Here is a 22,779-nt window from a genome sequence, read left to right on the forward strand (position 1 = left end):
TTTTGATTCAAATGTTTGACAATTTTGTCAAGTAATAGGAACACTTGGGTATACAGTTTGTATTATTTTGTTTAGGCTACATTCTATTTTAAATCAGAGGTATTGAACAGTTTAATAAATTATACAGTTGCTTTGTTTTCATCAGATAGAAAACAATCTAATTAAATCTGCGGTTGATATTGCTCAATGCTACGACAGATTTAGCATAAAAAAAAACTGATCGGAATAAATAAGTTGAATAATAATAATAAAATAATACAAGTAAATGACGTTATATAGAATGAAAAATTTGTATTTAAATTTGAATAATAAATGGTATTTAACTAAAATGATAATTCAACATTGTTCTTAGGTACAAATCGCGTAAGGTCGGCAGCAAACGCAGCTGTAGATCATTTTGAGGTACACCAGGGTACCCATATATTACAGGTACGTAAATGTTAATCATAGATACTGAACTAAACCATAATAATAAACTTAAAAGATTAGATAAATATGTGGAATAAGTGTGTATGTATTTGAACGTTTCGTTATAGTCATTGGATGGTTTTGCGATGGCGGTTGCTGCTGATGGAAGGTTCCTGTACATATCTGAGACCGTTTCAATCTACCTAGGTCTTTCTCAGGTGAGAAACAATACTTTAAACCATATATCAACCTAAAGATTTTTAAATAACTTCACTGCAACTCATCCTAACCTCCCACTCTTTGACTCTTTCTCTCTTGAAAATGAAACAAAAAGGGGGGTAAAGTGAAAGGAATATAAAATTCAGGACTGAGGTAAAAAAAAAAAAAAAAAAAGAAAAAGGAATAAAAGGAATGGTAGGTTAAGAAGACAACGAAATAATAAAATGAAAAGGAAACAAAAGAAAAAAGTAAAGGAAACTGTGAGGGACCATACACATACATGGGTTTAGCGGAAAGGCAAAAATAGTAGCATGGAAGTGACGAAGGAAAGCCAAAGACGACGGACTAAGAGGAGTAGGTGGTGGAGGAGGAGGATAAAGAGGGAAAACACGCAAATGATGGTACCTGCAGGACGAAGGTAGAACATAGAAGAAGAAGAAGAAGTATAAGAAGGAAAGAGTACTCTGTCGGAAAAAAGAAAAAGACGGATAGACAGACAGACAGAAAGAAAGAGAAAGAAAGAAAGAAAGAAAGAAAAGTTGATAGCGTGGAAGAAAAGGATAAGGAGGAGAGAGGTCAAGGGGGAAAAGAGGAGAAGGTTGTATGAGTTGGCGGCCATACTGGTTGGCACCAGGCATGATATAGACGAGGGAAGGATGGGTGGATGGAGGTGGAGGTGGTCGCATGCGGCTCACGTAGCCTCTGCACGGCGGCGTGTTCGCCATTCCTAATGCTCCGAGCTCGTGAAGGTAGTAGTAGAGTGGATGGGGAACACAGAGAGAGAGAGAGAGTTAGAGAGCAGCAGCAGCAGCAGCAGCAGAGGCAGCAGCAGCAGCAGCAGCAGCAAGAGGGAGCCATTCCGAGAGAGAGAGAGAGAGAGAGAAGTAAAGAGAAGGAAGAGGAGGTGGAGGTGGAAGGCGAGAAAGAGGGATATGGCGGGGGTAGGTGAGGGAGGTGACCGGTGTACCAGCTCGATTCTACGAGAGACTCTCGCGGAGCAATCAATAGGGTGTTTCGAGGATTCGGGAAACCGGTGGCAGCTAGAAACATGGCTGCCGCCATCAAGACCGAACCTTTCTTTATGTTTTTCAACTGTTTTTTTTTCCTTTCTTTCTTTCTTTCTTTCATTCTGTCATTTTACTTCCTTTTTCTAGCAGAAAACTAGCCACGGTGTCTACCAAAATGTAAGACGGCTCTATTTCAAGGGTGGTTCATCGAACGTGATACCAGGACACAGCTGCGCTCTGCAAACTCTTTCTTTTTCTTTCTAGCTTCAGATCAACTCTTTTTATATATATATATAGTCTTTGTTAAATGGGGTTATCAAAAATGGCCGAGTATGAGAAGACTAGGAACCTTAGAAACAACCTTAGAATGAAACAACGAACGAACAAACTGTTATTCGTTTTTCCGATGCACTTATCGTACCTCGTCGTACTTACGTACATTTTAATACCAAGAAAAGAAGCGTGACCGACACAGACGTTGGGCTTACGCGCGTCATCATTCAACTTCGTTTATAGAATACAAATAAAGTCTTGTCTATGTATGCGTATATATGTACAACACTCTTTTTCTATCTGTTTTTCTATGTGTCCATACTTCTATGTATGTATATAGGAGGTATAGTAATTCGAGGAAGTATGTTATATGTGTATATAAATCAATATGCTAATCTAACCTAAACGTGTGTGATTAGTTTTTATTATTATATTTGCGTAAGGTTAATCAAAATAATATGTGAATTTCAGGTAGAAATGACGGGATCTAGCGTTTTCGATTACGTGCATCAGCAAGACCACGCCGAGGTCGCTGAACAATTGGGATTGGGATTGGCATCGTCCGCTACCTCTTCCGGTCCACATTCCTCTAGTTCCGGTCTTGCTTCTCCGAGTAGTGCGGCTTCGGAAGAACATGGCTCATCCTCTACAGCTAATCCTGACGGTACGTTGTTTAAATGAATTATTTATTATTGTTCAATAATAATCATTTGTTTTTGATTAATGTTTTTACAGTGTCTTCTTTGATGTCGTTATCAGCTAGTGGTCTTTACAAGGGTTATGATCGTGCATTTTGCGTGAGAATGAAATCCTCGTTAACGAAAAGGGGTTGCCATTTTAAATCTTCGGGTTATAGGGTAAGTTGAAATGTTTAGAAATAATTGGTTTTGTTTTATTGGTAATTGTATTTTATGAAATATAGGTCGTCCTACTGTTGTGTCGTTTGAGACCACAGTACACGTTTAGTCATACGAGAAAAACAGCACCGCCATTGATGGGTATGGTCGGTTTGGCTATTGCACTTCCGCCACCGAGTGTACACGAAATCCGATTGGAGACTGACATGTTTGTCACTCGTATCAATTTTGATTTTCGGATAGCACATTGCGAACCAAAGTAAGTTACCTGATGTTCTATATTTTTTTAATGGAATACCAAGTACCTCTCGAACAATATTATATTTTCATGCTGATAGAATATTTGATTGATTAGTTTGTTGTCTGACTTAATTGGATTATTATGAATCCTTTATATTTATTTATTCGGTCTTAATTATTTAGATTTTATGCAGATGAGCTTTTGTTGGATATTAAAATATTCAACCCTTTACACGCCATTGATTAAATTGCTTACTGATGCCATCTGTTAGTAGTTTTGTGTTACTACAAGAAGCAATCGTCGTTATATTAGAAAATATCGTGTTACCTATAAGAATTGGCAATTAATTTTCTTCTCAATAGATGGTGCTGACTAACATTATTATCAATGGGTATAAAAGGTTGCATATTTCGATAAAATAATAATTAATAAATAAATAATTCAATTTATGTATAAAATGTAGAGGTTAGAAAATGGTTTATGATGTTGTCCAATTATCTGTGTAGTTGTAATCATTTGTTAAATAATTAATAAATAAAAAGATTTATTGATGTTTGAATTACAGGGTATCTGAATTATTGGATTATACAGCCGATGAATTAACGGGTAAAAATTTATATACCCTGTGTCACGGTGAAGATGCGAATCGTCTTAGAAAATCACACATAGATCGTGAGTTAACAATTTTATTTTTCCATAATTATTATTTATAGAATTATTATTATATTCTTATGATTTATTTTTTGTAGTAATCCACAAAGGACAAGTGTTGACGCATTATTATCGATTAATGAACAAAAGTGGTGGTTACACGTGGTTGCAAACATGTGCGACTGTAGTTTGCAATTCGAAAAATGCTGAAGAACAAAACATCATTTGTGTTAATTATGTAATAAGGTATGTATAATTAATATTAATCAATGAAACAAATAACAAATTAAACGTGTGTCCAATAAATTGTTGTTATTTGCAGTGGTCGTGAATACGAGAACTTAATAATGGATTGTTGTCAACTGGAAGATGGCGTTACTGGTGTTAAACGAGAGGATGCGACAGGAAATGATCCAGAAAATGGTTCACCTGATGCCGACAGAGGAGGTATATTTGTGTTTGTTGTCTTCCAAAATCGAATTCTTCAAAATTGATCGTTCGTTAGAAAAGACAGGCTCAGATTTTCTTCTTCTTTCTTTTTTTTTTTTTTTATTCCAATTCAAAATTTATCATACAAATGTGTACTACGAGAATTTGGTTTAAAACTTTTTCACCACGCCATTAACCACGTGTACGTTGAAAAAATTAATATTAATTATTGACAGGTAAAAAAAAAACCGTTAATTTTTTAGTGACATTTCTTAGCGCTGGGACAAAGAGTATGATAGATAAAAACTTAGCTCTAGTTCTTGTTTTTTGGTTTTATTTAAAAATAAATTCGTGTTTAAAATTAGCAAATTATCGAAGTTACATTCCCTAACGAACTTTTGTTCCTTTGCAGGAAATGTCTGATAATGGTCAAAATTAGAATGCAACGGTACCTCCGTCGTCCTGATCTTCCGAACGATCCGGAAACACACGTGAAACGCCTGTAAGGTGCTCGCCCGTGTTTAAAATATATACATATATATATATTATTTATATCACACTACGTTTACAAGTCTTTTACTCTCTCTCTCTCTCTCTCTACCTCATCTTTCGATTCTCGTAAGCATAATAATTTCATGGCAAACAAATTACAAAAATAAAAGAAACTGTTATTAACTCGAAGACACTTAAATTCATTCAATCAAAAAAAAAAAAAAATATATGATATTCACGTGTGTTTTCGATATTATCCACGTGAGAGAAATTAATAGAGTATCTCATGTCAAAAAAATTAATCGACACATACGTACAATTAATTATTAATTTTCAATATTAAAAAAAAAAAAAAAAACATACACACGAACAATTAAATGTTAGAAAAACTGATATCGTGTAACGTAAGAAAAAGTAATAAAAAATAAACATCAAAGTTATTTAACCCTTTTGTCACAAAAGATCTCACTGACCCCATAAAGGAGTCAGAAAACAGTTTCTATGAAACGATATTCCCATTGAAGCTTGCAATAGTAACGAAAGGGTTAAACTTAGATCAAAAAAATTAAGAACTTAACCTTAAAAAATAGAAAAGAGATCATCCCGTATAATTTCAGAAGGACGGAGTCGCGGAGGTCCGACAAATCAGCATCAAGAACATCCTCATCGTTCTCCGCCAGAAGATCGAGAGGACACCAGGGGTTCCGAGAGTGAGAAGAGAGGGAACAGGCATCACGACAGTATGTCTCAGTTGCAACAGGAACCGCAAGCAGCGATAGGGAATATCAGCACATTGGTGGTCAAGTTGCGTCGACATAAACGAAAGTTACATGAGGAGGAAAGTAGTTCGAATGAGGAGGATGAGGAGGAAGAAGTTACTGAAAAAGTGGCTAGCAATGAGAGGAACAATCCTTTGAGTCCGACACCTTCGAATAATTCGATTTCAACTAGCGAGCAAGTATTGTGTGCGACGAGTCCTAAATCAAGACGAAGTGGTGATGCAACAGCTAGGTCTGGGACGGCTGATGTCGTTGAAAGCGTTGGTGGTGTTGGTGGTAATAGTAATCCAGGTAGTCAGAACAATGTCGGGACTGATACTGGTCCTGGAAGCGTTGGTGGTGTTGGTACAACTGCTGGGACATCGGTGAAAGATTTGGAACAAGCAATGTCAAAGCATTTACCTGGTACTGCATTGAATAAATCCAATTCTCCGAGTCTTCATCAACCTACAGATTTTAGTACGGATGCGTTGTTGAAGCAACAGCAACAGAGAAGTACGATACAGTGGATAGGTGCTCATCATCATCTTGGTCATTTGAGTCCTCAACAATCGGCGACCGCACCTTTACCAGCTTCCGCACTTTTAAGGCAACTATACGCGAATCGAGAAAGCGTCATACGTGCTAACGTTCATGGGATAACTTCAGCTGGTGGTGCGAGGACACCTTCGTCGGGTGGATCTTATTATGCCAGTGAGACTGGACAGAACGGTCCATTACCGACACCTCCAGGTTCCGAAGGTTCAAGTACCTATGGGGAACATCAGTTCGTTTTAACGACACACAATCAAAAGGCTTCTACCGGTGGTAATAGTTGCGGAACCGATGCTTTCACGAGTTTAGTATCGTCCTATTCAACGGCAGGTGGTTATGCGGTTGATTATCATTCAGCCATGACACCCCCGTCATCCGTATCACCTCGTGACAAGCAACAACAGCAACAACATCATCATCACCATCATCACCAACAGCAACCGCAGCAACAACAACAACAGCAACAACAGCAACAGCAGCAACAACTTCACCCAGTCAACGTGATCAGCTCGTACGACACCTCATCGGCTTATGGGGAACCCGTGTTGCGTCATCAATACGAACCCGCTCAACCTTTACCTTTGAAACCACAAGTCTACTCGGCTACCGTTCACCCGAGTGCCCTCGATGCTGCGGCAGCGTACGCCTCTGCTGGTCTCGGAGAACAAGCACAGTTTTATCATCACCCAGCTGCAGCTGCGGCAGCTGCAGCAGCTGGCTTTCATATCTATCATCCTTCTAACAAAGCTACGGCGAACAGTTGGTACGGTTCGACGTCCTAGTGGCGTCCCAGTGCTGTACGCGACACGCGTGTACTTAAATAATCATCCCAATTGTTCTAAACAACTAAAATGATGAACAATCGGACTTTGATGGGACTCTCTCTCCTCACACTCATTAACTCTCTCGTATGCATATCAATTCGAAGATAAAGAATAACAACGTGATCGATTTTTCTTCCCTTTACCTTCGAGTATTCCTTTTAAGAAAACAAAATGGAACCTTTTTTTTCGTTGATGAATCTAAACGATTTTAATTGGACGAGAACTATGATGAAGAATTGTCGAAGAAGTGTCTTCTCCTCGTCTCATGTAAATGGGTGCATGTAAACCCTCACCCCCGAGTCCTCAAGAAAAAATCGAATCCTGTTGTCATCCCCTTTCGTCTCGTACACACACACCATAAAGCAATGATAATTGTGCTGTGACTGTAATCCCCATAACACTTTTGTTTCTTAAACCATGCTGAACGGCCTGACTTTATTTACTTTAATCTTGAATAATATTGTGAGGTGTTGTTACGAGTTACGATTTAAATGGGGGTAAGGGGAGGAAACTTTTCATGACAACTAGATAAATTAGACTCTAGTTAAACCCTTTAAACATTGGGGGGTAACTTTTGTTTTAAAATGATTCTTATTATAATAGCTTGTGACGCATTTAACAATGACGTTTGCTGGACTTAACAAAAAAGAGACAAATTATTTCGTTTTCCTGAGGTGCTCTCTCTCTCTCTCTCTCTCTCCCTCTCTCTCTTTATCTTTTTCTTCTTTGTCTTAAGTTAAAAAAAAAAAAAAATAAATAAATAAATAAAAACTAAAGACAAAAATCGTGCAATATAGGTAAGCGAGAAAGAAGAAAAAAAATGTCTGACTTTGAAAAAAAAGGGGTTTTTTTCTTTTTTTTTTTTTTTAATATTATTATCTTTCGTTGTTGTTGTTGTTGTTGTTGTTGTTGTTTATTTCTCGCACGTAGATGATGCAAAATGATTATTGTAATATAATTAATTAATTAATACGAGGAAATAAAATGAATAAATAAAGTTTGAAAATGATAAAAAAAAGAAAATGAAAAAACAAGTCACCAAAAAAAAAAAAAAAAAAAAAAGAAAGAGACGATGAATGAACATTTGAGATAATAATAATAATTATTATTAAAAAAAACTACTCATATTATTATAAACAATTAATTAATTATTATCTACGTTGGAGAACGTAGGGAGGGGTTTTAAATGTTATTAAAAAAAACACAAAAAAAATACAAGAAAAACATAAATCAACAACAACAGCAAGAAGAGGAGAAAGAAGAAGAAGAAGATGAAGAAGATGAAGATGAAGATGAAGATGAAGATGAAGATGAAGATGAAATAAAATTCGTGCCAGCGTGAGTCAGTGATTTGAACACGTGTGTATGTATCTACTATGTGGTTTTGTCTGATTAAAAGAAAAAAAGAATTCCAAATGGTGATAAAAATGATGGATTTTAAATAAATCAAATGAAATGAAAGGAACGAATAAACAAACAAACAAACAAAAAAATTAATAAATAATAAAGAGAAGAAGAAGAGGAAGGACTATTAATTAATAATTAATCATCGTTGTCGTTGATGCTATTATTGACCGGAACTACTGCGTCCTGACGATCGTTATTCGAATTATTATTATTATTATTATTATTATTATTAATATTAATATTATGTTTATAATAATTATTATTATAATTTTTATTATTAATTATTATTATAATTATTATTATTATTATTATTATTATTATATATTATATACTCGTAGTAACATTTATTTTTTTTTTTATACCAACTCGTATCGTTTTGCTCCTAAGTACCTCGATCGACAAATTGAATACACGTATGTGCGATATTGGTTGGATTTTTTTTTGTTTTTTTTTTTTAATATCGATCGTTCAATTCTATAGAGAAATAAATGAATGAATGAAAAGAAAAAAAATGATAAAAAAAAATAAATAAATAAATAAGATCGCGCGATAAAATACGTGTAGAAACTATCTCTCATTGCCAAAGTGAACTCTGAACTCTATTTCGACGAAATAAAAAAACTCTTTCTGTTTTAATAGAACATTATTATATACATATATATATATATTATATAAATATATAAATATATATATTATATATACATATACATGCATACATACATACATAACGACATGCATACTTGCATTCGTACTTGTACGAACCCAATCGCAAAATTTGGTGATTTTTGATCTTTCTTTTTGAATCCTTTGACACTTTTTGATCAATCGTAAAATTTTCATTTTCAATCTTTTTTATTTTATAAACAAATAAACAAAAAAATAAATAATAATAGAGTGTTCAGTTAATTGAAATTAAATGTAAAAGTTACGGGATGATTTTTAAGTGATATTAAATTTTAATAATAATTAGGTCGAGAAAATATGATTGCAAAAAAAAAAAATGAAATAAAATTCCTCGGCCTCCTCGACGATGACGAAATAATATTAAAATAAAATAAATCATGAAAGGAATAATTAAAAAAATTAAATAAATAAATAAATAAAGAGAACGCATTTGTTAAAAGCACATTGTCAAATTGTTTACACGTTAAGATTAAATAAATAAATAAATAAATAAAATAAAATAAATAAAGATATGTATATTTACAGGTGGTGCGCAAACGTTGTCTCTTCTATGTACTGAATAGTTGTAAATGTAGATAACAAAAGAAGGAGACAAGTGTCGAGCACGAGATAAAAGAAACATTAAAAAAAAAAAAAAAAAAAGATAAAAATGATAAGAAGATCGAGAAAATGTGTAAGGGAAAGAAATTTGACAAAAGAGAAGCAAAATAAAAAAGAAAAAAAAAGAAAAAATGAACAAGCAGAAAGATTACACTATAAAGAAATGATCAAAAATGTTTGTTGGATGTAAAATCCTTTCTATTTGGGAAGAAGGTTCTATTTTATCGAATAACAATTTTTAATCGATAGTCTCACGTGAAATGCACACCGTGTAAAAAAAAAAAATAATAATAATAATAATAATAAGGGCTTAAAAAAGCTCTTTGCAATATTGTGTTATATTATATATATATTTCTACCCATCGTTTTTCCGAGGTTTTTACAAATTCTGTTTCTGTTAGAATATCAGCAACCATGTAAAAGGAAAATACGATTTGTGAAATATACCTTTAAACGCCTAAAGTATATACGATTGTAATATATATATATATATTTTTGTTTTGTTTTATATATCATTTCTTTAAAACAATATTATGATTTTAATAATATCATTTGTTCAATAACAAATCGTTCATCTTCAAAATGGGTAAGTAATAAACCAAATTAATTATTTAGAAACGATCAATATAATCCTAATTGTAAAATACGGTTTTTTTCCGAAAAGTAGTGAGGTTTTTTCCCGAAATTTAGGTCATACAACTGTAATACAACAATTGTTTAATCTATTGGTAATGCAATGTAATCAGTTTCTTTTTCATATCAAAGTTGGTAGTAATAAAATTTGAAAAATAATAATTTTGAGGTTAAAAGTAAGTATTGATAAACGTGATTAATGAAATATCTGTGCGAAAATAACTATAGTATTTTTCAAACAATAATTGAAAATAATTGTAAATATATTTAGTAATATTTTCAAGCGTTACATCTCTTGTTCTTTTTTGCTTAAACTAATTAAAATCTAACCACTTCCACCTAGACGATAATAGTATACTCTTTAAAGTTGCAATTTTTTTGTTTCCATCACATTTGTATGTTTTTATATTTGATTTATCTACTTTTAACACCGAATGGTTGAGGTCCCGACCAACCTAAAAAAAAACAAAAATTAATGTGCAATCAAGAAAATATATTGTTAATTAATAAATAATTTTAAAAATACAAACTTCCTGCGCTGCTGCTAGCAAATGCAGAAGCTTGGGATCCTGCATTTGAAGATGGCCATCCAGGATTGATTATTTCATCCAAACTTTTAGCCGCGTTGATCGGCCAATTTCCGTTCAGTTGATGTAAAATATTCGGATCTGTAAAATACGAATGAAAAATATCAGAAATATGATAATAATTGTTTAATATAAATGAAAAATTATATAAAAATAGCAAACCTCCGTTAATTGCATACGACCCAGATTTACTGCTAGCAAAACTGGAACTCGAACTGGATGCTTGAGAACTGCTGAAAGAACCAGCGTAACTTCCTGCACTGGCACCTGCACTAGCACCTGCGAATGATTGAGCTCCGGCATTTGCTATTTGATGATTAAATTGACCATTTGGATTATTTCCATTGTCATTTGCAGAGTTAGGTGAATTTAAAAGGGTGTATGAAGGTTTTTTAATATTAGCGGTTCCTATCAACGAGCCTGTACCATGACCACCATTATTATTGTATGAATTAGGTGTGTTGAATCCAGAACTGGAAGCTCCTGCACTACTCGCTGCAACACTTCCAGATGTTGGGTTATGATGTGGGCCACCCTTAACACCTTGATTTGTATTTGGATAGGTTCCGGAAGATGAGATTCCTATTACTCCTGGTATTCCTGACGTTTGTTTCGATTTTGGAAATTGCACATTTGAATTTTGATCATTCGAAGAAGAAGGATTAGATGTTCCACTTCCGAAAGGTGTATTTTTGTTGCTATCAACTCCACTAGGGTATTTATTTACTGAATTTCCACTTGGAGTTCCAAAAAATGGATTGTTTTGTCCGATTGGTCTAACAGTTGATGGTGAATTGTTTTCTATATTAATACCAGGATGGATTGCGGTACCAAATGTCGAACTACCTGCACCTCCGCTTGATAAAAATGGATTACCAGCACCAATAGGCTTATTTGGCACATTATTTTGAATTGGAGTTACTCCAAGGGGAGTAACATGTTGGGATCCGAATGTGTTGGTTATGGTGCCATCTAGAAAAGGATTTCCATGGCCGATTGGTTTAACAGTGGTGCTGAGACTATTTGAGAAAGGTGGTGAACTAGTTGGATAAATGTTTGGTTTGGAATTAGGTTGTCCACCATATAGGAAAGGGTTTCCTGTATTAAATTGATAAGAATTTGGATTCCCAAAAGCAGATTGTCCACTTCCACTACTAGCTGATCCAAATGCTTGAGAAGAAATAGGTATGTTCTTTTGTAAAGGTGTTCCATCATCATTACAAGGAGCAGAAGATTCACCAGATGTGCTACCAGATCCTACACCAACGGTACCAGAAGGTCCACTAGGCACATTACCTTTATTGGGTTGTCCTATATTATGTTGATCATATGAATGGGGTTTATTTCCTAAATCAACGTTACCAGACCCACTACCGAAAGTTCCATGAGTTTGAGTAGGGGAAAGTGTGCTTCCAACACCAACATTACCAGATCCACTTCCATATAATTGTGTTGGTATCGGTTTTTTTCCAACGGGTCCACTGCCTGTTGATCCATACGTTTGACTGGGTATTGGTATATTTTTTTGCAAAGGTGTTCCTTCATTTGAGCAACCAGAAGAAGGTGATCCAGAGCCACAACCAGATCCACCACCTACGTTACCTCCGGGTCCACTTGGCAAATTACCTGCATTCGGTATGCCTGTATGTTGTTGATCATACGAATGTGGTTTATTTCCAAAACCAGCATTACCAGACCCACTACCGAAAGTTCCATGAGTTTGAGTAGGAAAAGGTGTGCTTCCAACACCAACGTTACCAGATCCACTTCCATGTACTTGTGTTGGAATCGGTTTGCTTGCAACACCTAGGTGACCAGTTCCACTACCTCCAACTCCATACGTTTGACTAGGAATTGGCGTATTCTTTTGCAAAGGTGTTCCTTCATTTGAGCAGCCAGAAGAAGATGATCCAGAACCACAACCAGATCCACCACCTACGTTACCTCCGGGTCCACTTGGTAAATTACCTTTATTCGGTAACCCTGCATGTTGTTGATCGTATGTATTTGGTTTATTTCCAAAACCAATGTTACCAGATCCACTACCAAAAGTTCCATGCGTTTGAGTAGGAGAAAGTGTGCTTCCAACGCCTACATAACCTGGTCCACTTCCTGCAGTTCCATACGTTTGACTAGGAATTGGAGTGTTCTTTTGCAAAGGTGTTCCTTCATTTGAGCAACCAGAAGAAGGTGATCCAGAGCCACAACCAGATCCTACACCACTGGTACCAGAAGGTCCACTTGGTAAATTACCTGCATTTGGTAATCCTGTATGTTGTTGATCGTATGAATTTGGTTTATTACCAAAGCCAATGTTACCAGATCCACTACCGAAAGTTCCATGAGTCTGAGTAGGAAAAGATGTGCTTCCAACACCAACGTTACCAGATCCAGTTCCGTATAATTGTGTTGGTATCGGTTTCTTTCCAACACCTACGTGACCAGTTCCACTATTTCCAACTCCATACGTTTGACTAGGAATTGGTGTGTTTTTTTGCAAAGGTGTTCCTTCATCTGAACAACCAGAAGAAGATGATCCAGAACCACAAGCAGATCCTGCACCTACATTTCCTCCGGGTCCACTTGGTAAATTAGCTTTATTCGGTAATCCTGTATGTTGTTGATCGTATGTATTTGGTTTATTTCCAAAACCAATGTTACCAGATCCACTACCGAAAGTTCCATGAGTCTGAGTAGGAAAAGGTGTGCTTCCAACACCAACATTACCAGATCCACTACCATATAGTTGTGTTGGAATCGGTTTGCTTCCAACACCTAGGTGACCAGTTCCACTACTTCCAACTCCATACGTTTGACTAGGAATTGGTGTGTTCTTTTGCAAAGGTGTTCCTTTATCTGAGCAACCAAAAGAAGATGATCCAGAACCACAACCAGATCCACTACCTATGTTACCACCGGGTCCACTTGGTAAATTACCTTTATTCGGTAATCCTGTGTGTTGTTGATCGTATGTATTTGGTTTATTTCCAAAACCAATGTTACCAGACCCACTACCGAAAGTTCCATGGGTTTGAGTAGGAAAAGGTTTGCTTCCCACACCAACATTACCAGATCCACTACCGAAAGTTCCATGAGTTTGAGTAGGAAAAGGTGTGCTTCCAACAGCAACGTTACCAGATCCACTTCCATATACTTGTGTTGGAATCGGTTTGCTTCCAACGCCTACAGAACTAGGTCCACTACCTCCAATTCCATACGTTTGACTAGGAATTGGTGTGTTCTTTTGCAAAGGTGTTCCTTCTTTTGAACAACCAGAGGAAGTAGATCCGAAACCACAACCAGATCCTACACCTACATTACTTCCCGGTCCACTTGGTAAATTACCTTTATTCGGTTGCCCTGTATGCTGTTGATCATACGACTGTGGTTTATTCCCTGCATTTAGACCACCATTGTATCCACTCTGTAAATTCTGTCCACTTCCTGCAGATGTTGATTGGTATTGTCCTGTTCCATCTATTTTACCAGTACCACAATTTCCATCCAAACTCTTACATCCCGGAGTACCTTTATTTTCTCCAGTGTTGAAACTGGGTGCAACACTGCCTTGTGGTAATTGTGTCTGACCAATTTTTACAGGACCTTGATTTAAATTAGAGTCAGTCTCACTTGTTGAACATCCTCCTCCAGATCCACTCTTAGAACAACCACCATTAGTACCACCTACGCTTCCCAAATTCGTTTGACTTGGTGTTGGACTACCAAATGGACCTTTATTCGCATTTCCATAATTACCACCAGCACCCAAAGTAGGTGCAACAACTCCAGGAGTGCCTACATTCTTATTATCATTCTCTTTCTTCTTATGGAAATCACTCGGGTTTATTGTAAGATGTGAAAAATCTTTCGATGCACCTGCATTTGGATGTGCAAATGGATACTTCGTACTATGTTGATAATCACCATTATTATTATTTGAATTTTGATTATTAGCTCCAGTTAATCCAGTGTTACCATAATTGTTGTTACCCTGTCCTTTGTTACCACCCGGTGTGTATGCACCTTTATCATTTTCTTGATCGTAATCGTATTGATCGGTGTTTCCTACTTTATATACACCCGGTACTGTCTCTTCTTCATGTTCCTTACCATCTCCACTATTGTCATGTTTATAATGATGTTCAGGTCTGTATTGACCATCATCGCAATCATCGTCTTCTCCATGTGTTTCCTCATCCTTTTCTTCAGGTTGTTCATCATAATTATCGTAATCCCATTTTTCTTTGGTATGTGCACATTGAGAGCAAGGTGACTGAGATTTATGATTATTGTGAGCTCCTTTAACTCCACTAGAACCTTGATGATTCAATCCAAACTTATCAGAACCCGGATGAATTCCTACAAAGCTTCCAGAACCAACAGAAATACCTTGCTGATGAGTTAATCCATGACTCGTACCGTCTGGATTTTTCGAAGGAAATGCACCACCGGTAAATGCATTCGCAGAACTTATTGCACTTGCGACAGATCCTGTTGCTTGTGCATTACTCGATGCACTACCTAAAATAAATACGAATAAATACGAAATTAAATTTGAGAATGAAATAAATATCAATGCAACATACTGAATGCTGAAGAACTACTCCCTGCAAAGGATCCAAATCCTCCTAAAAAAAAAAAAAAAAAAAAATCAATCATTAGAAAATATAATTGATATCAATAATGAATGAAAAAATGAAACAAAGTGCACGTACCTGCTGTAGCAAAAGTTGTAGCACATAATAAAACAATGATAGAACATCTTAAATAAATATTGTCCGTCATATTATTATTTCAATCGTTTATCGTCTAAGAATAACTGCAAAGTATACAAGACAATGGTAGAATCATTACTGAAGACATCCTGTTTGGAAACTTGTATATATATAAGGATGATACTCATAGTGAAAGGATTGGAGTTTAGCGATACGATCATCGGAGTCAACGTAAATCGACGATAACATGTGGGTGGCAATGAATAATTATTATTTCATTCTTACCAATAGTACACGTAGAACACTTCGTAATGTAATCGGTAAGACTGGCGCTAAACAACTGGGATCACAGGATACGTCATCGATCTTCATGGAGTTTCCCAAAGCTAACACGTTTGATTCATGTCACGCTCGTGTCGTCAAGTTGTGATCGCAGAACAGAGAATGCTTATTCCTCTTCGTTCGCATTTCTTTAAATAGAAGACATACAATAAAAAGACTCACAAACTGGTTTACAGCATTCCAAATATCCTATAAGGTGTTTTTAAAATCATTATTTATATATTCATGATCAATCTGAAAATATATTCACTTATGATATCGACCATTTTTGGTTAAACCGCAAAAACCACAGGCAGTTTCATCAGGTTTAGAGCATCGTTATTTTTAGAAATAATTCTTGTGGAATTTTCGATACTTTGTGAGAATATTAAAAAGAAGAAAGAAAAGAAAAGAAACAAATTGATTGAATTATAATTTTATTTGAAAAACACTGTAGAGACGTTAGGATGTTTTCGTTGAAGGACATCTTTCCTTTCTACCTTTCGCATTGACAATGAGTTTAAAACTTGTTATATGCTATTAACTTATGAGTGGGTGGTTATATTTACCATTTTAATCAAGCTGCTTATTTTTTTTTTCTAAAAAAAAAAAAAAAAAAAAACGAAAAAACATTTACATTCTTTGTGCATTCTAAGATGATATTTGGCATTTAAGGATTTAAATAAACAATTTGCTCTTACTTAACATTTGTTCATTTATCAAGAATAGAGTATTTTAAGAATGAACATATTGTAATAATTCTTCTGATAAGATTGATCTATTCAATAGAAAGCTATAATTACATGTACGAGTTGTTTATGTATATGCATTTAACATAATTCTTGGGTTTTCAATGAGTCAGCTTTATTGTAATGCTAAGATAGGTCCGGTATCCATTTGCATATTTTCATTTTAATACTTTGGGTAATTGAAAAATATTCATTTTACATCTTAGTTCATAAATTTACATGTGTAATAATAATTTTATCATTTATCATTAAAATATTATTATAATTAAAATAAAAAATTACTAATGAGACAAATTTCGTACAACTATTATAAAAAAAAATGCTGTTTTATCTCGTTGTAATTTCTACAATTATTTGATCTTTTCAATTATCGATATATTATCGATCGATGTTACATGAAAATACTTTAACGTAAAATATTATCAAATGATTATTTTCAATATTAATTTATAATTATTTCAACAATAATTGTACAGTAGTCAATTTGATTTAAAATAAAATCGAACTCTCTCTCTCTCTCTCTCTCTCTCTCCATTGATTTTCGTAGTTATTAAATCAGTGTTTATCTTAACAACAAATAAATATAAATATTTTCTAATTGATAATTAATAAAAAAAAGAACAATTTTTACATTAAAATAAACATTGCATAATTATTAATTAAATTGAAAACGAAATAATACGAGAGATTTAATAAACAAATGTATTTTTATCGATATGATAGCTCGATAATCGACTTATCCATTATTCGACTTGTAGTTCATATTTTGTCCGCACCTGTCGCTGCAGTCATCACGCGTTACTTCCAACCGGCACACAGTGTTCAGTCTAAAACACGATACTCCTAAAAATGGCTTCGTATTTCCGTGTAAAACGAAGACACGATGAAGAACCATCGAATGTTTTACTTATTGCATGTAAAAAAAGTAAAACTACTGAAAATGAAGAAGCCGAAAGTGCAAGCAACGACGAACCGGTAACCGCAGTTGTCAAATTTGCTGGAACAATCACAGAACATGTAAGTTTTATAATTAAGGTTATGCTTTTGTTTGAAAAACATGCACCACTGTGTGTCTGTGTATGTGTATGTGCATCTATAGAATAATGAAAAAAAATAATAATATTATTTAAAAAATAGGATGAAGATTCATTCAAACGTATGGCACAAGCAGTTAAAAGAATTGAATTGAAAGAAAATTTCAAAAAACACTTGGTCGATGTTAAAAATATGCTACGCACACAAATTGCAAATAATTCTATTCAAAATAGATACAAGATAGTTAGTTATTATCGTTCAAAGAATGAATCTAATGCAGATGAATCAGAAAATAATATGACTGTAATAGACATTGAAGATTCTACACCGTGTTCCTGTGAGTGTTCTTCTGTTGCTGTTGATGAAAATGATTCAGAAGCAGTAAGTAATAACATTTGCATTTAACATGATTATTTACTTTGAAAATTATTCACTGTATATATATTTGATTTATATTTTAGGTTAACAATTATGTATACGACTTGTATTATACTGAACATGGTACGATTAATATAGACGATGATGTTTTAGTATACCTCCAAGGTATTGAAGAAGAATTGGTTTATGATATTGAAGAAAATGATGAACCAGAGTATTCATCTGATTCCAATTCTGAATCAAGATGGAATGATTATCCTGATACTGATAATGAAGAAAATGAAGGTGAAGATGGTGAAGATAATTATGATAATAATGATGATGATGATGATGATGATGATGATGATGATGTAGATGTAGATTATTTAACTAAAGATGTCCACAGATGTCATATAAACGATGACAATGAATTAGATTCAGATTCTAGCATAGATGATATTATTTATACCATTGATCTAAAGGATGTTGAATTATATGGTTATGATTATGCAAGGTATAAAGCAAGAACAAAAACTAATTTTGCTATGGGTAATTACAGACATAATGATGAATTACAATTTGCTTTTGAAGATATCGATGAGACTATAAGTGGTGATGAAGCCAATAATAGTACATCTTTACATGATACTTAAAATCATGTAAAGAATTATGTCTCAGAACCTGTTTTATTTTATTTTATTTTATTTTTTTCATTTCAATAATATCAGTATTGTTTAATTTACAATGATTTCAAATAATTACTGAATCATTTTTGTCTTTTTTTTTTTATTATTATTATTATTTTTAAAAAAATATACAAATAATATTTTAGTTTGGCATTCCAGAAAAGAAAAAAAAAACAAAAAGAGAGAGAGAGAGAGAAATTTGTACGATAAAGACAAATTATTATCATACATATTGTTTCTTTGGCAAGCATCAATTGTTCCTATTTGTGCAGTAAATAGTGTGCATTGACTATCTTCATTTATAGTGTTATATAACATTCAAAATGAAAAAAAAATAAAAAAAGAAATAGAAGAAATGAATTATTTTTGTTAATAAAAATACCAAAATCAAAATGAAACATTCTATTTCAAATATAATCCTATATAATCAACAATTCCTCTTAGGCTTTAATTTAATTTGTTTGATTTTTGATGAGTTACCTGTAAACAAAAAAAAAATAGTAATTTATGATTTGTAAAGGGTTTGTTGTAGAATTTTATTCGTATGTATGTATTATATATTTATTACATATTTATGTATAGATATATATATATATATATATATATATCTTGTGTGTAAAATTCATCTATCAAAATAAAAACAATAAAGTAAGCCTACCATCGATAAATAGTTTTCAGATAAAAGGAAGATGTTTCTTTTCTTTTTTTTTTTTTTTTTTTTTTTTTTTAAACAAAAACATGAAAATAAGATTCAAACTTGTTTTCTTATTGAAAAAAAAAAAAAAAAAAGAATGATATATAACGCTATGTCACATGTTAATTAGGAATATTTTATTAACGCAATGGAAGTACCGGATAAGAGATTTATAAATTGGTTTCTTTGTTTTTTTCTTTCTTTCCTTCTTCCTAGCAACTTAAAGTCTTCCGCTATGTGACTTTTTTTTTTTTTTATTTGAGAGATTGTGTATGCATGATAAATTCAGACCATTTTTTCTTCTTGTTGTTTTGCTTTCTTTCCTTCGTTATAGGAAATTATTAATAATAATAATAATAATTGTTATTAATAAATAACATAACAAGAATACTCTCACGAAACTATTATTAATAAATTTAATATATTCAATTTGAAATTGATCAAAATAGCATCATTTTGAACACTTTAATGGCCGCTCGCACAACATGTGTGTGATGATAGTCGAAACAATGGCCGTTATTTTATATATATATATATATATATATATATATATATATATATATATATTTTTAATTATATATAAAAAATTAAATTTGTTGTCTTTTGTTTTATGTCAATTTCTTCGTGAATAACAACAAAGTAGTTTTTTTTATTTTTAAATTAATTCTTGACAAAATATTACCGAACACCTGACGACGTTTGACTGCGTACACGTGCGGCCATTAAAGTGTTAATATACTTAAAAAAAAAAAAACAAGAAAATATCAAAAAATATTTAAACAGCCAATGATAAAATCTCGTTTTCTAAATCCACATCACAAACAGGTTCGTTCGTAATTTAATTTAATGAATATTTTGGAAAATCCTATCGAACGCGTTTCTTTTTTGTTTCTTTGTTTGTTCAACACGATGATGTCTTCGCACGAAGAAAATTCATGTCTTTTATCATTATTATTATTATTTTTTTTTTTTATTATTTAATGAACTCGTCGTATGATATGGGTAGTACTGCGTATACACGTAAATTAATCTTAATTCTAATTTTTTTCTTTTTTTTTCCCTTTACATTTACGCGCTCGCAATGAGAGTCGTGTTACTTGTGTACAAGTACCTCGCGGTGCTTTTCTTTCTTTCTTTCTATTTTTATTTTTATTTTAGATTTTAAGTATATATGCATGTTTTTGTATAAATAAAAAACAAAAAAGATGTTTTTTTTTATGCATCTGTTCCGTGTATAATAATACGTATGAATATATCGTACGTAAAAATCAATTTCATAAATAAAACAATTTCAAATGAAACACACACATACATACATACATAATAATAATAACGCAATAATTCATAAATGTCATTGTAATAATTGGTAATGTAAATGTAAATGTATAGTGTAATGTTTAAATGTGCGGAGACAAGAAAAATAAGATTCGAAATAATAGAAAATTATTATTCTAAATAATAATTATATAATGCTTTTTTTTTTTGGCAAACTCACTTTACGTTCCTGGAACGGTTATCGATGCACTAAATTACCCAACAAATGTGAGTGCGCCTTCTCGTATTTACACTTACACGTTTACACAGAAAATATGTATGTATATATATATATATATTAATTCAATAATTAATTATTGAATATATTTAATTGTTTAATTTTAAGGATAACTGAATGGCTCGTTTTAACACATTTCACATCTTACAATTCAATTAAACAAATGTAATTTGTTATTCGGGGTAGTTTAAAAGTCTCTTACAAACAATTAAACAACATTATACAATAAACAAATTATATATTTTTGTATTGAACAATATCTTTAATGAAATGGTTGAATATTTTTCTTTTTTTTAAATAATAATAATAAAATAATTAATAATACGAATTTTTTGTTCAGTTATTCTTAATTATACTGTATGAACGTGTACGTGAGCTTTGAAATTCGTCGACGTTAAAATTAATTAGATTCAAAAATTGAGATTGGTATTTTGAATTATTTTTAAAGATCATCGTTTCTACCATATTTGTTATTCTGTTTTGTTTTTGTTGTTGTTGTTGTTGTTGTTGTTGTTGTTTACCATAATACTCTACGTTTATCTACTGTACAACATTTTACATTCAACTTGTATTCATCAATTTTTTTTTCTTTTTTTTTTTATTTAACCTTAGGTATGTCTCGATAATTATTTAATTAACTATGCTACGAGATTATTTGAATAGTCATGAGATTGCACAACTTTTTCTTTTCTTTTCTTTTTCTTCCCATTTTTTTCTTTTCCCATTTTTGTCTTCCTCAGTTTTTAAAAATCGTCGATCGTCGATCGTGTGAATTCGCACCTGAAGATTGTAAGCACAGCGCATCAATTATCATTATTATTATTATTATTATTATTAATATTATTATTAATATTATTATTAATATTATTATTAATATTATTATTATCATTATTGTTATAATTATTAATTATTAATATTTTAATATTTATTATTATCTTGTTTAAATCGCAATTATTTTTTTATATACAAGAAGAATGATACGTTTAAAAAAAAAAAAAAAACCAAAAAAACAAAGTGCATTGCCATAATCGATCGTTTTATGATTTTATAATAATTTTGTTCATTTAAATTAAAATTGCATTCAATAATTATCGTCGAGATAAACACGATTCTGACAAAACAATTTACGATCGATCGTATCTACGGCAAAACACACACTTTTATTCAATTATTAATTATTATTATTATAATAATTATTATTATTATTGTTATTATTATTATTATAATATTTTTTTTAATATTATTAATATTATTATTATTATCGTTCGCATAAATTTCTTCTTTTTATGAATCCGATAAGTATTTGTATGTACACAATATTGATGCAATTGTAAATCGGCTTATCGTGTAAGTACGAACAAATTCCCTGGATCGACAAAAAATCACATGATGGTAGTCAACTAAGTCGGTTAATTTATAGTTTAATATATAATTTGTTTGTTTAACAATAAACACACAGACTCGTCGTCGTCATCATCAGCATCAGCATCAGCATCGTAGATGTTTTTTGTTTTTATCATCGTCAAAATGTCCAATTAAAAAAGAAACTAACAACAACACGTCTAAAGTACGGATGCCTCGGTTCTACCAGTGGGCGGAGTTGTAGCAGCATGGCTACTCGAATTATTATTATTATTGTTGTTATTGTTATTACTCGCTTCCCCCGCATGACTCGAACAATAAAATTTTTTGTGCGCTATGAACGTGCTCAAGTAATTGAAACTAATGTCGCACGATCTACAATAACGTGGACCAGTCTTATTAGGGTCGAGACTTTCCTCGGGTGGTGGACTTTCTTCACGTTCCTGTTTAACTTTACTGGCCGTCACTGTTGTTGCGGCCGGGGGTGGTGGTGGTGGTGGTGGTGGTGGCAAAATAGAAGGCTGAGGACTTTTACGGATCTCACTTTTACCATTGATTTGAACCTCAGCTGGTATTTCTTCTGGTGTTGTTGCAGCAGCTGGTTCTGGGGTTGGTAAAACTGCTTCGTCATCTAAGACGCACGTTATGTAATTTTCCTCCTGTAAAAGTACAGTTTGATTGGT

The 22,779-nt window shown here is 32.8% G+C and overlaps 4 protein-coding genes across 17 annotated transcripts in view; 2 read left to right on the forward strand and 2 right to left on the reverse strand.

Moving 5' to 3' along the window:
* Positions 1-8,029, forward strand: part of LOC107069288 (protein trachealess) — an 84,416-nt gene extending 76,387 nt beyond the window's left edge. For 10 of the 11 annotated variants that reach the window (XM_015326468.2, XM_015326471.2, XM_015326472.2 and 7 more), the window contains 9 exons: positions 353-429; positions 537-626; positions 2,379-2,571; positions 2,643-2,764; positions 2,830-3,023; positions 3,571-3,677; positions 3,755-3,902; positions 3,979-4,103; positions 5,195-8,029. In XM_015326468.2, coding sequence (XP_015181954.1) covers positions 353-429; positions 537-626; positions 2,379-2,571; positions 2,643-2,764; positions 2,830-3,023; positions 3,571-3,677; positions 3,755-3,902; positions 3,979-4,103; positions 5,195-6,672 — 2,534 coding nt within the window. In that variant the 3' untranslated portion in view covers positions 6,673-8,029. The remainder of the gene's footprint in view (positions 1-352; positions 430-536; positions 627-2,378; positions 2,572-2,642; positions 2,765-2,829; positions 3,024-3,570; positions 3,678-3,754; positions 3,903-3,978; positions 4,104-5,194) is intronic. The other variant, XM_015326469.2, reaches the window with a different exon arrangement.
* A 2,254-nt stretch (positions 8,030-10,283) lies between these two features.
* LOC107069252 (uncharacterized) lies at positions 10,284-15,784 on the reverse strand. Of its 2 annotated transcripts, XM_089176220.1 has the most exons (7): positions 15,626-15,784; positions 15,341-15,444; positions 15,212-15,253; positions 15,015-15,146; positions 10,788-14,942; positions 10,569-10,706; positions 10,284-10,493 (listed from the first exon to the last, which is right to left on the reverse strand). In XM_089176220.1, the coding sequence occupies exons 2-7, from the start codon at positions 15,408-15,410 to the stop codon at positions 10,453-10,455; spliced, it is 4,578 nt and encodes a 1,525-aa protein (XP_089032346.1). In that variant the 5' UTR covers positions 15,411-15,444; positions 15,626-15,784; the 3' UTR covers positions 10,284-10,452. The 2 variants fall into 2 exon arrangements, with proteins under 2 accessions (XP_089032346.1, XP_015181895.2); XM_015326409.2 differs by having other exon boundaries at positions 10,788-15,146; positions 15,626-15,783.
* A 1,414-nt stretch (positions 15,785-17,198) lies between these two features.
* Positions 17,199-19,730, forward strand: fs(2)ltoPP43 (female sterile (2) ltoPP43). Its single transcript, XM_015326413.2, has 3 exons — positions 17,199-17,427; positions 17,548-17,826; positions 17,907-19,730. Exons 1-3 carry the CDS (start codon positions 17,260-17,262, stop codon positions 18,453-18,455), a joined length of 996 nt encoding a protein of 331 aa, XP_015181899.2. The 5' UTR covers positions 17,199-17,259; the 3' UTR covers positions 18,456-19,730.
* Positions 18,572-22,779, reverse strand: part of ush (Zinc finger protein ush) — a 193,922-nt gene continuing 189,714 nt past the window's right edge. For all 3 annotated transcript variants that reach the window (XM_015326408.2, XM_089175941.1, XM_089175942.1), the window contains exon 7: positions 18,572-22,755. In XM_015326408.2, coding sequence (XP_015181894.1) covers positions 22,297-22,755 — 459 coding nt within the window. In that variant the 3' untranslated portion in view covers positions 18,572-22,296. The remainder of the gene's footprint in view (positions 22,756-22,779) is intronic.

The sequence above is a fragment of the Polistes dominula genome, unplaced genomic scaffold (assembly GCF_049000335.1).
Source record: "Polistes dominula isolate Pdom_NZ unplaced genomic scaffold, Pdom_raw_medaka contig_21, whole genome shotgun sequence".
NCBI classification, from domain to species: Eukaryota; Metazoa; Arthropoda; class Insecta; order Hymenoptera; family Vespidae; genus Polistes; species Polistes dominula.